This window comes from Amphibalanus amphitrite, unplaced genomic scaffold (genome assembly GCF_019059575.1).
Source record: "Amphibalanus amphitrite isolate SeventyFive unplaced genomic scaffold, NRLGWU_Aamphi_draft 000454F_arrow, whole genome shotgun sequence".
Classification (NCBI taxonomy): Eukaryota; Metazoa; Arthropoda; class Thecostraca; order Balanomorpha; family Balanidae; genus Amphibalanus; species Amphibalanus amphitrite.
In genome coordinates, this window is record NW_024881948.1 from 279,665 (window position 1) to 297,411 (window position 17,747).

Here is a 17,747-nt window from a genome sequence, read left to right on the forward strand (position 1 = left end):
AAGCAGAGCGCGCCGGCGGCCAGCCGCCCTAATACTGGTAGGCCGGCGCGGCGCTGGCGGCGGGCTGGGCGCCCGTCGGGGAAGGACTGTGGCCGCCCAGCCCGCCGCCAGGGGGAAGGCCGAGCCGCACCCTCAAGGCATGAAGGTGAGAGTAGAAACGAGACGTGTGGCGCGCGAGCACGAGCCGCATGGCCAGCCGGCGCCGCCGGCAGGGGAGCGGCACGAACGCACGGAAACGAACCAAACAACCAATCACCTTTTCCCAACAACCATAAGCTTGAGCCTCTATAAATACTCGCGTATATGCGCGCGGCGAAAGCCTGACAGCAATCGCTGAATCAATATAAAAATACGGCATTATACATTTTATATGTCGGGTGCCCGCTGCTACGTGAAGCGGCTGTGCTGCGGTGCGGCGCGCCCGGGCGAGCTGCGTCACACGTCCGTCGAGCGTGACGTCACGCTGGGCGACCGCGAGTGCAACACCACTTTGTGGCCGTTCTTGGACACGTCCACCAGCACGGCCGTCTGCTGGTGCTGGGACGGCTCGGCACGGCCGCGGTGCTTCCGCCAGGCCTTCTGGATCAGCGAGGCGCAAAACTCCTCCCGCTTGCGCCACAGCGTGGACGAGATGGGCTTGTAGCCGGGCCGGTCGGTCTGAGCGGTCACCTCACCCAGCTCGGCAGTCTCTGTCACAGGGTTGCCCTTGCGAGCGAAAAAGTCCTTGGTGAGCGCGTCCAGGATGTCGACACAGTACACCTTGTCACCCTGACAGATCGGAATGTCCATCGTGATGATTTTGTACTTGTTGGGCTTGTGGATCTGCAGCGGCTGCTCCAGGGCGTCCAGGAAGTCAGAGAGCTGGTTGTAGGCGATGTACTGGGTGCCCTTGGGGTCGAACCGCTGCCAGATCTCGTAGTACATGTCGTAGTCGTCGCCGGTGAGGCCCTCCTGCACGTCCTCGCTGGCCTGCGAGTAGTTCTCGAGGATCACAGCAATGTACATGTTGATCACGATGAGGAAAGAGATGACGAGATACGCGAGCAGGTAGGCGATGCCTATTGTGGGGCTGCCGCAGTCGCCCGGGTTGCCCGTGTCCACGTCCGGCTCCTGGCAGTCTTTGACGTTGATGATGCCGCTGAGCACCTCTGCCCAGCCGGCGGACGTCATCATTTGGAACAGGAGGATGAACGACTTGGCGAACGTCTGGAAGTTGAACGTGTCGTCCAGGCCGCCCATCGGCACTTTGACGTTCATGAAGAAACTCATGCCAAAGATGGCGAAGATGAATATTACCAAGAAGAGGAGCAGGATGATGTTGAACAGCGCTGGCGCCGACATGGCGAAGGCGAACAGCAGAGTCCGGATACCCTTGGCGCTCTTAATCAGTCGGAGCACTCGCGTCACTTTGGCCACCCTCACCACTCGAAGCAGTGTCGGCGACACGTTGAACAGCTTTGTGAAAATGTCCTTCAAGACGATACCTGCAAAGAAGGAGTAAACAGTTACCAAAGGACTGCGATACGTTTATATTAGTCTCATCTTTAGCCGTGATTTCGATGCATCGTCAATGGGCTTTGTTCAGGAAACGCGTTACAGCCAAGCAATCAATGGAATTAAACGCTATAAGGAAACGTTATAGGCATAAAATGATCAATAAACAAGCACTGTATCCTTTATTTACGCTAATGGGGTGTTTCATGTAGAGAATATATTGAAGTTTGCTTCATGAAACGTCTAGCTGTGTACGGATTGCTGGAAGTCACCTGACCGCACCTCCAACACGCCGCCTAGGATGGAGAGAGCGTAGTTACGACTACCTACGACTCACCTAAGATGGAGAGTGTGACGACGATGAAGTCGAACAGGTTCCACGGCTCCTTGAAGTAGTGCCAGCGGAAGGCAAGCACCTTGACCACACACTCGGCCGTAAAGATGACGATGAAGACCTGGTTGACGTAGTCCAGGATGAGCTCCCGCTGCGGCGACATGTTGTACTCGTCCAGCATCATGGTGGCCATGTTCAGCCCGATGAAGCCCATGATGGCCATGTCGAACTTGCGGTTGGAGCAGATGTCGTAGAGTATGGCCTGCGGCTTGAACTGAAAACGGTCGGCGCAGATCAGCGGTGTGCCGGCAGACACAAGGCGTGGGCAGCAGCGGACAGCGGGCGGGTCGGGTCGGGAGGTGGGGAGCACCGTGTGATGTATCCGTTGTAGTGTTCAGGTGGCGCGTGATGGTGATTGTGAGGGTGGTTGTGAATTGTGGGGTGAAACTTTTGTGCTGTGTTATTTAGTGTTTTCATATGGTAATCAAAATGAAAACATAATCAAGTTCCAAGAGTGGGTATGTTTTACCCCTCAAGGTGCTAGGGTATTTCAACATCTGTCACTTGCTGGGGAAGAGAGGGATATAAAGTGAGGGAAACAAAGGCCGATTTGCTAGTTTGAGAAGGTAAAACAATTTTGCTGACTATGGAAGTTACTAGTACATATTGTAAGGCATACATGTTTTGTACTTTTAAGCGTTTGACTTAACATGATATTTATTTTATAGTATGAGCACAATATTGGTACAGTCGTGTACAGGTTGATGGTCCCCTACTCTTTATCCACCGGGTTCCTATGGCTCAGCATTGGCAGCAGCCGCCTGGTACCGGTAGGCTGTGCCGCATGACCCGAGAGTGAAGCGGCACAGCCTACCCACACTGTTTGACACCGGCTCGGGTCGCCTGGTAGAGCGATTTGACCGGACGCTGCGTTACACCGGCTGGGGGAGGGGGGGGGGGTAAAGGTCAGGCCTGTCTATTCAGCTCGGCTCGGTGGATGAGGCGGGCTGGAGTGTGGTGTGGGGCGGGGGTGATGTGGGAGGGAGTGAGCGGACCTGGGGCTGGGTGTGTGTGGTCACTTGTCGCATAGAACCGATCGTAATCCACCCTCCAAAAATTCGCTTTAGAGATATTCACAAAACCCAGGGGGGTTCAAACACCCATCTCCCAAGTGGGGTGCGGAAGGACAGGTAAGGGTCCATATGGTCTCCTCATGAATTGCAGCAAAGAAAGAAAACAGACCTGTCACCAAATAATCTTTCTGAAAAGTGGACTAATCGCATAGCCTCGGACACAGAAATAAACATCCAGCACGCGACGCGTCTCGAACCGGGCCTCTCACTACCGGTCAGTTCTCACTACCGGCTAGCACTCCTACGCTGAGCTACACCGGATAATGGCCATGGCCGGGGCAAAGTCTGGCCGGGCGGGCGGCGGGGCCGGGAGGTCGGCAGCAAAGTCAATGAATGTTTTTGTGGTTTCGGGTGCCGGTCGCTCTAGCTTGGTGGAATGCTGATGGATCATTGGCAAACTTCCAACGTGGGGTCCCGGTTCGAGCCTCATCGGGGCTCCGGCTACTTTTCTGAGTTAGGATCTGGTTTGATTTTATTGGTTGCGAGCCATTTATACGGTTTTATATTTACATGTCGATTGTCGATTGATTGATTGATTCATTCATTCGTTCATTTATTACATGTCAATATTTAGCATACGAATTGACATCCAGGATCAATCCGATTAATCTAGCATTTTCATAAGCGTATTGCCTAAATATCATGCATATATGTGGCACAAGACCTATGGTTGCCTCGATACCGTGCCAAATCACGTTTTGCACAATGCACAAGTAAATTATATTCGCTGGGTCTTCAGTGCATTGTGCTTAGCAAAAACAGGAATGCAATTGTTAAGCGACGCAAAATGTGCAATACAGCAAGTGACCACACAACCCGTCCAGCCCCCATGGTCCACCAACACGCCCCACACCACTCCCCAGCCCACGCCAACCACCGAGACGAGCCCCTCCCCCCGCGCTGGTCTGATGTGACAGCTGGTCTACAAAGCGCTCCACCCGGCGACCCGAGCCGATGTCAAACGGCGTGGGTAGACTGTGCCGCTTCACTCTCCGGTCATGCGGCACAGCCTACCGGTACCAGGCGGCTGCTGCCAATGCTGAGCCATAGGAACCCGGTGGATAAAGAGTAGGGGACCATCAACCTGTACACGACTGTACCAACGAATCAATGTGCAGTTTTATACATCACTGTCGTTTGTGTAAGGCTAGTGTTGGGATAAAAAATTAGAAAACAGCGCTACCGATTTTGTAGAAAAAGCAAAAAAGAGTTGAGCGTATGGATTTATCAACCTTTCCATCAGCATGTCACGGGTTATGCCAAAATAGGTCTGTGTGTGTGATCTGTGGCTATGTAGTTAGGTCACGAATCGCGATGCGTTCATGTGTGTTTCAAGTTGTAGGCCAGCGACTCATCGACATATACACTTACTAGACAATTAATAATCAATTTATGCCCAATCGTATATTTTACGAACCTAGCGCAACAATCGTTATGCTCTATTCAATGGTTTATTTTATCTTTACCATTATGGAAAAGAACCAATGAATTTGCAAAAGCAATCTTTGTCTTTAATGCATAATGATTACACATAGACGGCAATAATTTTACCAAACATGACAAATAAAGGTCACCATGGTTGTCAACATGAGCGGATGGTGGGTAAGCTCACATAAGTCACATTATTTCAAAAACGCAACTTTTATACACATGGGTTGGTTGACTACCATGATGACCCGACACGCGAGGCGCGCACACACTCATACAGGGGGAGACACCGTGACCGAACACCCTGGACTCTACAGATACCGACTGCGGGAGGGTGACCGATGAACAGCTGGCATGCACTGCTACTCTCTCCGAGACAAATGTAAACCGAGTGACTACAGGGTAGGGTGCGCGATCCGATCAACGAATGAGCCACGGCCGGCCCGGCAAAGTGACAGAATGGCCACCAAAGTTACGGTACTCTTATAAGGCTGAATGTCAGCCCTCGTCAAATGATATTCGTTGATCAGGATCTTCGCAAACATTAGCGTACTGGAGAATAGTGTAAGTATACGGTGTAAAGGGTCCAAAACACTGGAACTACGTGTACATAAAAATCGAGCAGGCCTTCAACGAAGGGAATCAGATAAGCCCCCCCCCCCCCACACACTCTTCCCACGGTACCTCCCGATTGAAGACATTGCAGTCCGGTTTGGCTTAGCACTACCGCCCGAGCACTGACCGCAATAAAATACGGGACACCTTTTGTTTTCTGGCACCACACTCTGGGCGGCATATGCATAGCGCCATGAGGGAGCAGCTGATAACGGTTGGAAAAATATGTTATTTAGGGATTCGTTGTTAGATGTGAGCTTAGGTTTATTATGTAATATTCCTCTTCACCAAATACTTGTCAGACCAAAATGAAAAACATCATATTTTGCGTAATGCATTGGTAGTTGCTTCATATCACCTTCTTGGGCGGCGTTCCATGATGACCTGGTAAGGCTCGTTACTAACATAAATTTTATCACTGAATATGACTCGTAAGACGTAGTACATGCGTGGATTCCGAGATTAGTCTTTCAATTATCAATTAAGTACTGCCAATTAACTCCAGCATTAACGTCTTTGAGCCCACGAAGTTTTTGCGATTTCCCTAATTCGAAATTAATTTCCAAACCTCAGCATACATATATCGATACCTATTGCCGAGGAATTTTGATGGGATAAACGGTTCTCTATGAGCCCGCCAGCAATAATTCATTAACTTCAGGGGAATTAGCTGTCAGGTATAGGCTCATTATCCCTAATGTTCATTTATTCACGCATACATCAGAAGAGCAACAATACCTTTCTTTAAAAAGAAAACATCTGACTTACTCCTTTTAGGGGCAGGGGACTGACAGTTTCTCACTCGAGGGATAACATAATAATTACCCAGAACCATATGCTCCCTTTCACTTCCCCGGGATCCGCGCCTGCCTGCCCGTCCCTCCGTGTGCGGTGTGAGAGCCCCTGTCGTCTGAGAGGACTGGCCGACGTCTCCACGGGTCAGCGGGGCGGCGCCAAAGCGGCACGCCCGCTCCCGACGCCGGCTGAGGAGGGCGGCCAGCCGCCGAAATGATGCCAAACTAGCGAACACAGCTACCATGCAGTGGATCGGTGGCCTGGGGCCGCAGCGAGGGCCGCGCCGACCAGAGTCCGAGCGCTCTGATACTACCGACACACACCTAAATACGAGTACCGAGAACTGAGAGAGTCGAGACAGAGGCGCGGCCGGCCCGGCACTGCGGGACAGGACAGGACAGGATGGGGGGGGGGGCAGGGCGATGATCGAGGATGGGGTCCAGTGATGGGAGACGCTGGGACAGGGAGGGTAGAGGAAGGCAGGTAGACGGTTGGTTACAATACCCAGAGCGGAAAGGGCGCTCGTGAGTGACTAGGACAAATGAGGACCGATGTATGGAGTATAAGTAATAATAAATGTAGGTAGGTAACAAGGACGGGCACACGAGGAGAGCTGGGCGATCATCGATGCGGAAAGGATGTGGGCTGGATAAAAGGAAAAGTCAATTAGGTGGGACATGACAATGCTCAGGGTCAGATGGGACCAGTATAGAAAGGATGCCAGTGCTGACGACATGTAGCCGTTTGAACCGAGGGGTGCCAGGATGGATGATGTCAGACTAGCACAGGAGTTATAAATAGGGGAACTGAATGCGCCTGCCTCGATACCGTGCGTTTCACCAGCTCTATAGCGGTGCAGATCTTCACTTTGGTGGTTAGATGTTCCGCTGGGGGAAACGAAATGAAATGAAAGAATATAGAGCGGGAAAATGAGTTCCCTGTTACCCAGTGACATTTACATTACAATTTTTTCGAAGAATGAACAACAATTTATAAAAAGTGAGCAAGAAAAAAGACAAGAATGTGAGACAAAAGACAGCGAAAGGATTTCTATATGCAAAAGTGTAAGGTAAAAGATGCAAGAACGATGAAGCGATAGTACCAGGAAACGATAAAAACTACAAAGGGAGAAATGGGAAGGAGTGATGAAAAGGGAAAAAGAAGAATCAAGAGGAATAGATAGATATATACAAAAAGGAAGACAGAAAGAGAGAGAGAGAGAGAGAGAGAGAGAGAGAGAGAGAGAGAGAGAGAGAGAGAGAGAGAGAGAGAGAAAGAGAGAGAGAAAGAGAGAGAGAGAGAAAGAGAGAGAGAGAGAGAGAGAGAGGAAGAGAGCGGAAACGAGAGACAGATTGAGAGAGAAAAAGGAGAGAGAGAGAGAGAGAGAGAGAGAGAGAGGGGAGAGCGCTGTAGAGAGAGAGAGAGAAAGAGAGAGAGTGAGAGAGAAGAGAGAGAGAGAGAGAGAGAGAGAGAGAGAGAGAGAGAGAGAGAGAGAGAGAGAGAGAGAGAGAGAGAGAGAGAGAGAGAGGAGACGGCAGAGCCAGTGCCGCGGCCAGCCCATCAAATAACGCTGGTGCCTAGCAGGGGCGGCGACTTTCACGATGCAGAAGTATGTAATGTGCCAGTCGCTGCCTCCGCGGTTACCTTCGGACGCGGGATCGCTTTCAACGGTTTCTTTGAGCCCATTTTCTTCATGGCGCTATAGTATTTCTTTTGGTCCTCCGTCATGAACATATCAAGGGAGCCGCCTGCGTGAACAGCATATAGTTCCTGTACACTGGCGGGCGACACAGACACCGACAGACGACCTCACAGACACACACACACACACACAGACATACACACACCCGGCTGAGGGGAGGCGCGGCCGGCGGCGACGGCGGAGCGGCGGCTGAGGTCGCCGGCGCCGCCGCCGCGCCGGCCCCGCCTCGCCCTAGCAGCACTGATAGCCAGCAGAGCAATTGCTCGGCTCACGCTACTCTACCTGAGGCTTCGGAATGGCCTTTAAAGGCTTCTTACTGCCCATCTTTTTCATCGCATTGTAGTATTTCTTTTGGTCTTCAGTCATAAACATTTCTAGAGAACCTCCTGCGTGAATAACAAGAAAACAGGTTATCATTTCCACCCATCACGTAGGCATGCACGAACAAATGGCTGTGATCAAAATGATAACCGAGCGAGTGTGATACTCTAGCTAGGAACACTGATGAGTTGAGGCTACTACGCACAAAAAGCATGCGCCAAATGTTAATCGTATAAGCCCGTGGTGAGCATGACACTTCCGAAAGGCGACAACCATGGACGCCATCTAACTGCGATCGGATCGGAAACTAGCTGCCTCCAACTGGATCGTAAGGTGATCCGAACACGAAAATCGGAACTCATGCTCACCATGCTCGAGGGGATTCGGCGTCAGGAACTGGTCATGACATCGGGGGCCGCTTGTCCAGGATCGCTTAAAGGAACGACTGAAAACGGGTCGATGATGAAGCTGAGCGGACTTTTATGAAGGTACGTATTTACGAGGACTGTTACGAGGTATGCGGGAATTTAATACACCTTACGGCTTACCATGTTTGGAGAGCAATCACAGGGGTGCGAAAATGTATGTTTTTATAGGATTGAGGCATTCAGGCCACCTGGATTTCCTTCAAGCAAACCGGGAGAAAGGACCAAGTGACAGCTGAACGAAAATTGCAGTAGACTGGGACGGATGACAGGGATCTGATCTGGCCTAAGACAGACGGAAGGACGGAATGGTCGACCGTGACTGATGGTGAGGGGAGAACTACCGGTAGTGAGGGACGGGGATGACACTGTTGACGGCGGAGGTGCAAGAGTACTGGTGTGACTGTGAAAACACGCGCACGCCAACAGAACACACGGCAGTCCGTCAGGTGCGGCGCGACGCGCGCAGTGATACCGAGCCCCGCGTGCCCGAAACAATAGCACCACTACCAGCATGCCACAGAGTGCCGTTTGAGATGAGAGGGGCTGACGGGGCGGGACCGATACGCAGGGGCGGGTGAACCTCAGCGGACATAGCGCCCACCGGACCGAAACCCGTCAGCTCTGTAACAGCCGCGGAGACGTAACGGTGGTACCTTGTCCGTAATTTCCCTGAGAAGTATGCGCATCCGGCTGACCTTATCCTCACTTCTGTATGGAAATATGAAATTGCAAAAATAAATTACTGTATTGAAAATCGAGATATTTCGAGCACAGCTCTTCATCGGTCGATTGTGTTGACAATCGACCGATGAAGAGCTGTGCTCGAAATATCTCGATTTTCAATACAGTAATTTATTTTTGCAATTTCATATTTCCATACAGAAGTGAGGATAAGGTCAGCCGGATGCGCATACTTCTCATGATGATTTTCCTCAGAACGCTTAACCACTTACGTAATTTCCCTGTTCCTATTGAGGTTCATAAGTGGTTTGTCATCAAATGCCAAGTTAGAACTTATCCGGGATTTTAACAGTGGCTGCTTATTTTCTTTTATGTCTTAAAATGAAAGTGTGGTAGTCACTACAAATATGTAGGCTGGTTTGCTTATTTTGTAGTTTTATATAAGCTCCGCTAAAAATGATGTGAAAAATAAAGTAGAAATATGCTTTTCAAAGGGAAACAAAAGTGAGACAGACGGTTCACATCGTAAAACTAAGCATATGTCGTAAACATGTATGTAGGTATACTGGCCACTGGCCAGTAAAAAGCATCAAACAAAAACAGTTTTTTTTTATTTTTAGACACCACTCACAGAAATAGTCATTTGGGGGACTGAACTGGAATGAACATCTGGCCGCCGATTTTCCGGGAAGGTGCGCACCGCAAAAAAAGGTGAGGTGTGGGAATGATGGCACAGCTCAGACTCGAGCCTTCCAGCATGTTTGCGGCTTAACCCGCGCCCGGCTGGGGGTCCTGGATTTCCACGCCCTGCTGGGGGGGGGGGTGTTTGAACACCCCCCCTTCTAACTCGGCTCCTGGGCCACGTAGCGATACGCGGAAGGCGGCGTTCGAAAGAGCGTCAAAAATAATGAGGAAATCACTTCGGTCAATTTTTTGGTCAGGTCAAAGGTCAGGTCACCAGAGGTCATTGAAGGCAAATTTTCGCCGATTTCCAGGTCGAATGTCGAAAATTTCCAAGAAGCCAACGCATAACTCGGGAACCAATAGAGCTACAGCGCCGCGGAAAAGCGCATTCGATAGCCCTATTAACGCCCTTTCTGAGTAATTCTCTCAGATTTGACCTAACGTCAACGGTTTTGCCTGCAGGGGGCAAAAACTGCAAAAATAGCCGATTTTTTCGGAAACAGTTTTTCTGCAATAACTTTTGACCCAAGCATTGTACGAGCTTACTTTTACCGGCATCGTGTTCCTCTCGTCAAGACGCATCGAACGAACTATAATTTGACCTTGAAAGGTCAACTTGAAAATTTGACCTCAGGTCAAGGTCATGACCTGACCGGAAAGGGTCATGTTGCATATCAGTCGATCCGTATCGTCGAGCTGAACACATCTAAGGCGTTTTCATCGCTCTAGCATGCCTCTATCAAAAGTTATTTGCGAAAAACTGTTAGATACCATTCGTGACCTAAGATGACCTCAGGGCATAAAAAGGGGTCACAGACACCATTTTCATGTTCAGTGTGTCTAAACCACTTGTAATTCAGTGTTTGGGAGTGTTTATAATGTCTTTCGTCCAAAACAGGCGCATTTCAATTTTCTCCCATTGACTTATAATGGTGAGGTCGCAAAATTGACCTGACCTTAGGTCATCGATATCAAAATTCTGAGATATACATTTTGTACATGCTAATGCTCTTAGCAATCGCTGAAAGTTTCAAAGCGATCGGTCACTCGGTGTAGCTATGGCAGACATTGAAACTTTTTATGAGGTGAGGTCACTTCGAGTGACCTGGTGACCTGACCTTGAATGACCTTGGTCTGAAATTTTCACAACATGTGTAGAATTGATGTATGATAAGGTGTACCAAAAACGGCGGCGCTCCGCGCCGCCGTTTTTGAGATATTTGCGAAAAACCACAGGGGGGGGTGTTCAAACACCCCCCCCCAGCAGGGCGCGGGTTAAGTACAGCAGTCATCTGTCAAATAAAGAAGGTCACAAACGTCCATAACAAAAAGGAAGCTGTCGGGAGGCGAATAAGCACCGGGACCCACCGGTACGTTTAACGTCTGGTCTATAAACTCGTCTCACAATCAGTAAAATTAAAATAGAAATGATCCTAATGAATGGGTGAAAAATGTCACAAACGCTGCAATCGCGTCATTTGCGTTTCCGCCCAAAACGTGGTCTGTTCTGCTCCAGCAGCGGTCGAAAGCTATCGTCGTCTTGAACGTAGGGAGTACTCAAGTCATTGGTCATTTGTCAACATTTGCTAATTTTCTTCTTTAGCTCATATTTCCTGACCATGACAAAAAGTAGTCACGTGTCAGCAACATGCTACACTAAGAGTAAGAGGAAAAAAGGCATGCTGAGAAATTCATGACAAATATTTTGTGTGTATACTCATTCTCGATATTCATCAATATCCTTGCCGTACGGGGGAAAGGTAACCGTTAAAAATAGCCATAACACAATAATTAGGTTGAAAGACGCTATCACATTAATATTTTCAACCAACACTTTTTATGATACACTGGAAAGAAAACTAACGTAACACAAAATGCTTATAGTATTTTGTTTAATCACAGACTACTGCATATTTATGTAGTGGTCTACGGCATATACTTGGTCTTTCACTTGTAAGGAATGCTATCAACATGCTCATATAGGCTGGAGGGGGACTGGGAGGAAGAGCATAAATCGCTGCTTTGTTGGACAGCCATTGGTAAGAGATAACATTAAAGCGAAACTATTGCTCGTTTGCGCCTGAGCGCTGACAAATCCTGTCTTTATAAGCACCTTTTATGATCAAATAGCGGGGGCAGGATCAGGACTGGAGCGAACTTCCGTTCAGTGTATGGCCCAGTCCGCGGGACAGACCGAGCACCATAGTCCGTCAGACTGGTCTGGGTCCGCGGGTCCGGGGAGGGGACGGCGGGGCAGGACGATGTGCTCCTGACAGCGCAGGTGACGTCTACACATACAGGCAGTGGGACATGACATCTAGCGCCGCCAGTGCGGTCCGTCTGCACCCCGTACGGGCCCGGCCGGTCACGGGGACCGGCCGGCCGGCCGGCCCGGCGGCGCGGGACGGCGAGTGCGGCTATTGCGAGCACACGCACCGTCGCCGGCGCAGCGCGTGCTGAGCTGCCGGGCCCGCACAGCTCGGCAGCCACACACACACACTCAACGGCAGAGACAGTCTATGGTGGCGTGGGTGATCACGAGACTCGACATTCGCCAGCTCCCCATAGATAGCACGGTACTGTAGCCACAAAACGACACGAATTTCACACTGAACTGGGAACTTCTAAAAGGACAGCTCTTGTACCACATCCCTGCTGTATTATGAGTGCAGTACAATCGTCATGAATGCATCGAATGTGAAGATTATATTTATTAGATTTTAAACGCTTAAGTTGAGACTTCTCTCATAATGCTCAATTACACTACATTCCAACACGGAGTTGATACTTATCTTTTTCTTTTGCTCGTTGAAGTTGTCAATGATGACACCGATGAACAGATTGAGAGTGAAGAAGGCTCCGAAGATGATGAAAAAGACGAAGTAGATGTACATGTACACGTTGTTCTCGTAGGTCGGCTGCTCGTGTTGCTGTAAACACATCATACAATCCACGTAGAAACGCGCAAAGTGGACATTTCAACGCTTTTTGATAAATGTATAAGAGACGTTTCTGAAAGAGACATTTACAGTGAGGGTCAAACTTAACCCTCGCATGTGTGCGGCGTTTGCCAGCTTCTAATGTGTAGGGGGGGGGGGTCGGTTGGACCCCCCCCCTTGCCGTTTGGCCCCTGATCGAGCTAGAGCTTCGCGGAAAAAAACGAGCGTGTTGCCCGTGACGAGAGGAAGCCGATGATGCCCAATTTTAAGGTCCTAGGTCATTGGTTGACCTTCCAGGTCAGGTCAATGACCCAAAGTCGGGAAAATCGGGACCTGATAGAAAGTCGTAAAGTGTGGCTGCTAAGGGGTTTTTCGGGGTGCTGATCACGAATATCGTGTTAGTTGTGATCACAGATGATGTCTTTAAGCATTTAGACCAGATCGGGTCAGGTCAGGTCAGGTCAACCAGTAGGCGTCGTGACGGGTATTCGTAGTACGTGTCAACCGCCTCTGACAGCTTCGTAACATGTTACGAAGGCACCAAAACTACTTCGTAAATGTTCAAATGGTTGCTAAATTCGAATTCAGCTCCAAAAACTAGCCTAGAAACATGTACAGCTCGAAAAAGTGAACCGAGGTCACCCGAGGTCACCAAAGGTCAATGACCTGACCTGACCTTCAGGTGACCTTGACACCCACCCTAATGCATGGAAGCAACATCAAATCACATGTTTGAACGTTTGAAACCACGAAAAGCTTGCAAACGCGCGGTTAATGCGAGCCGACATACGCAGAATCGCGATTCCGGCCAAACATGGTCTCGGAAAAGAGGTCACAGGTCAAAGGTCATTTGGGTCAGGGTCATGAAATTTTCAGGGTAGGTGTAAAATTGATCAATGTGAGGGTACTGAAAGTTTCGTCGCGATCGGCCGCTTTTTACGCGAGTTATTCGCGAAACGAGCTATAGTACTATGGATAAAGCTCGCTAAAACAGCTTCGCTAATCAAAATGTTTAACGACAGCATGGCTAAAATAGGTATAGCACAAAATACAGCCAGCCTGACATCACTTTGGGCTGCCAAATTATTGAAGGCCACGCGGTTGAAATGGGGAGCAGGGTGGCAGCCTCCAACCCCCGGTCCCCCACCGGGCAGCCTCCCCCCACCGCCGGTGCCCCGTTCACCCACCGCGCGGGCGTCAGTAGCGTCCGACATAATCTGTATCCAGCCCTTGAAGGTGGCCACTTGAAAGAGTGACAGGTAGGCGTAGCCGACGTGGTCAAAGTTCATCTCGGAGTTAACCCAGTGCCGGTCCGGGTACTTGCTGTTGTCGCAGTCAGTCTCGTTGTTGACGATCTCGATCGGGTAGCGGTTACCCTCGTCATCCTGACACTGGAGCCGGAGAATAGGGAGGAGTGACGATAGTGATACTGTCAAGCGTCACATTCACATACCTCTCTTTGCATCAGAGGGCCAGATGACTGTCATTGGGTCAGGTATCCTCCTTGATGTCACACACAAAGTTTCAGACATTACCAATGCAGCGATTCCAATGCCCCACAAATGAGCGTGCTTAGTGGCTGCCTGGTTACGTCATCAAGAGTCCACGTGCCGATGACATCAGAGCTCAATCAACAGTTGGGTGACTCCCGATCGCGACTGTCTCACCTCGAAGTAGCGGCCGCTGAACAGCTGCACGCCCATGATGGCGAAGATGAGCCAGAAGATGAGACACACCAGCAGCACGTTGAAGATGCTGGGTATCGCCTGGATGAGCGCGTTTACCACCACCTGTGTAAGAAGTAGAACACACGCCGCAGTCGGTACGGGTCAGTAGCCGCAGCAGCAGTAGGACAGTCAGACTTAAAGAACAGTGCAGGCATGGTCACCGCGGAGTGGAGCAGGTAGGTTAATGCTCACCACAGTTTATCGTCATCGACAGCTTTCTTCAACTCTCGTCTTTCACGACAACGCGTTGTTTGAGCCAAGCAAAGCGATTTACTTGGGGACATCGGTGATAAAACACAAACCTTTCCTCGTCAACCACAATGATCTCTGCGTGGCGGCAGATACAGTCAGACCCACTTTCGGTACCGCTCATGACATGAGTGATCATGACCTTTTATACATGACCTATGTAGCGGGGCTCGGCTGCAAGATATTTTATTTGTTTTGATGATTTGCGAGGCTGGTCAGTCACTGGGGCACATAGGCTGCTACACTGTACGGTGATGGGTCATTGGGTTATGGGCATTCAAAGAGGATAATTTACTCAGGTTGACTGCCCGAGGCTCTCTCTCAACCCGGTCGGGGCCCCCATTAAACATATTTTTAAGGTGTGATATCCGAAAACACTTGACATCACAGCAACTGCACGGAGGCGGATAACTCCCACTGGATATAACACATTCATGCCTCCACACGATCATCCTTCACCCATGCGCTCATTCACGTCCCATGCATACAGATAAAATGTCAGATTTCCAGTCTGATCCCTCCCTATTTTCCTAACTTCCCCCAGTGGTGTACAGAAGCTCGTTAAATGTAAGCATACTAAATGTTTAAGTTTAAAACCATGACATTGTCGAACAAGATCCTACTTGAAATTACTAATGCGCGCCGGTGGCTACTTGGCTGTCAACGACATGGCCAGTGTCGGTTGGCAGCACTCACGTGCTCCGCACGCGTGGTATTTAATGTCACCTGGTCGGCCCCGGAACTCAAGCCGGTTCCCCGCGCCCTCATGGCGTTCCCCGCGCCCTCATGGCGTTCCCCGCGCCCTCATGGCGTTTCCCGCGCCCTCATGGCGTTCCCCGCGCCCTCATGGCGTTCCCCGCGCCCTCATGGCGTCCCCGCGCCCTCATGGCGTTCCCCGCGCCCTCATGGCGTTCCCCGCGCCCTCATGGCGTCCCCGCGCCCTCATGGCGTTCCCCGCGCCCTCATGGCGTCCCCAGCGCCCTCATGGCGGTCCCCGCGCCCTCATGGCGTCCCCAGCGCCCTCATGGCGTTCCCCGCGCCCTCATGGCGTCCCCGCGCCCTCATGGCGTTCCCCGCGCCCTCATGGCGTTCCCCGCGCCCTCATGGCGTTCCCTGCGCCCTCATGGTGTTCCCCGCGCCCTCATGGCGTTCCCCGAACCGACCTCCATACATGCTTATTTCCCTTGCCACTTATTTACCGCATCAGATCAGTTTCCAGGTCACCAGATCACACATCGCAAGATTCTTTTCTGACCAAACCTATTCAGAAAGCGGTAATTCCTCTGTAACCCAGCCGTTTTAACCTATCATTCCGGAACAAACCAATCGCTAAAATTAAGCAACTCTAAATCACCAACGTTAAACGTCCCCTACCACTGATGCCTTAGCCAATAATCCTACTTGCACGTTTAAAATGAGCTTAGGCCCGAATACCATCAGATCAATCATAATTGCATATTCAATCGTGCAACCCAAACCCGTCCCTGTTTCCCATCACCCGCACGTGTAGACAACCGTGTCGGTGAGCTTATCACACACAGGGGTGTCACATGCATAGACAGCCTCGCAGCCCCTAAAACTTGCGCCGACCATTGTACGCCAAATCGGTATCACTCATCTCATACTCGGCTCGTAATCCATCCTAAAGTAACCTGTCCAAAAAACATTAATTGCGACCATGTTAGCACGCACATCGGACGCTGAACCGGGTTTTCGAACTGTACCCAATGACGTCATCAAAGGGTCGGGATAAGACTTTAACTATCCTCAGACGCGAGCGCGTACGAATGGTGCACTCTGCGCCGGCATGTCAAGAGTCCTGTGTCAATGACGTCACTTATCGATGGTCAAGGCAGGAGTGGATCCGATGACGTCATCAAATGTTCCGAACGAGTCCTTTTCCTACTCTCCAAGGTAAATGTATATGAATGGCATGACCAGCCCGACGTACCGAGGGCTCCGGGCCTATGACGTCACTCATCTGAGGGCACTGCTGGCATTATGCCCATGACGTCACGAGGACGATCACCGCGTGTTTCTCAGTTACCCTGAATAGTGGGCGCGGTCCGGGAGAGCACACGCGGGCCGGTGCTATGGCACCCGTCAAATACACAATTGGAGCGGCCTGCATGGCCCCCGGAGGGCACCGAACGACGAAATCTCCTTTCACATTGCCTGAGGGCAGATGTCACGCCCTTGACAGCGATCGGCCAGTTCTGCAGTGAGCTTTGCAGCCCTTTACTGGGATAGAACCAGTAGCTGCCCATAACGCACCACCGCCGCCCTCTGGGACGGGCTCTGCTCCCCGCTGGCAGTTAATCCCCTTTAATGACCGCCCACTGGGGTCGGGCGGCTGCCTTCTGCTCAAGAATGGCGCGGGACGCCATGCCAGCCGGTGTAGGATGGCCCTCTGGACCGTCTCCAGGAAATGGTGATGCTCTATTACGCCACGGGGTGGCGCGCAGAGCATATTCCTAGCTCTGTTTGTTTTTTTGTTTTTTTTTTCAAATTTCTTGTAGCGGGGCTCGGCTGCAAGATATTTTATTTGTTGAGATTTGCGAGGCTGGTCAGTCACTGGGGCACATAGGCTGCTACACTGTACGGTGATGGGTCATTGGGTTATGGGCATTCAAAGAGGATAATTTACTCAGGTTGACTGCCCGAGGCTCTCTCTCAACCCGGTCGGGGCCCCCATTAAACATATTTTTAAGGTGTGATATCCGAAAACACTTGACATCACAGCAACTGCACGGAGGCGGATAACTCCCACTGGATATAACGCATTCATGCCTCCACACGATCATCCTTCACCCATGCGCTCATTCACGTCCCATGCATACAGATAAAATGTCAGATTTCCAGTCTGATCCCTCCCTATTTTCCTAACTTCCCCCAGTGGTGTACAGAAGCTCGTTAAATGTAAGCATACTAAATGTTTAAGTTTAAAACCATGACATTGTCGAACAAGATCCTACTTGAAATTACTAATGCGCGCCGGTGGCTACTTGGCTGTCAACGACATGGCCAGTGTCGGTTGGCAGCACTCACGTGCTCCGCACGCGTGGTATTTAATGTCACCTGGTCGGCCCCGGAACTCAAGCCGGTTCCCCGCGCCCTCATGGCGTTCCCCGCGCCCTCATGGCGTTCCCCGCGCCCTCATGGCGTTTCCCGCGCCCTCATGGCGTTCCCCGCGCCCTCATGGCGTTCCCCGCGCCCT

The 17,747-nt window shown here is 50.8% G+C and overlaps 1 protein-coding gene across 5 annotated transcripts in view; it reads right to left on the reverse strand.

Annotated features, from left to right (window-relative positions):
• Positions 1–369: 369 nt before the first annotated feature.
• The window catches only part of LOC122391787 (sodium channel protein para-like), a 93,997-nt gene continuing 76,619 nt past the window's right edge, over positions 370–17,747 (reverse strand). For 3 of the 5 annotated variants that reach the window (XM_043386030.1, XM_043386032.1, XM_043386031.1), the window contains 6 exons: positions 14,222–14,344; positions 13,742–13,945; positions 12,408–12,545; positions 7,784–7,891; positions 1,832–2,102; positions 370–1,484 (listed from right to left, as the gene is read on the reverse strand). In XM_043386030.1, coding sequence (XP_043241965.1) covers positions 436–1,484; positions 1,832–2,102; positions 7,784–7,891; positions 12,408–12,545; positions 13,742–13,945; positions 14,222–14,344 — 1,893 coding nt within the window. In that variant the 3' untranslated portion in view covers positions 370–435. Of the gene's footprint in view, positions 1,485–1,831; positions 2,103–7,443; positions 7,552–7,783; positions 7,892–12,407; positions 12,546–13,741; positions 13,946–14,221; positions 14,345–17,747 lie in introns of all 5 variants that reach the window. The other 2 variants (XM_043386033.1, XM_043386029.1) reach the window with 1 other exon arrangement.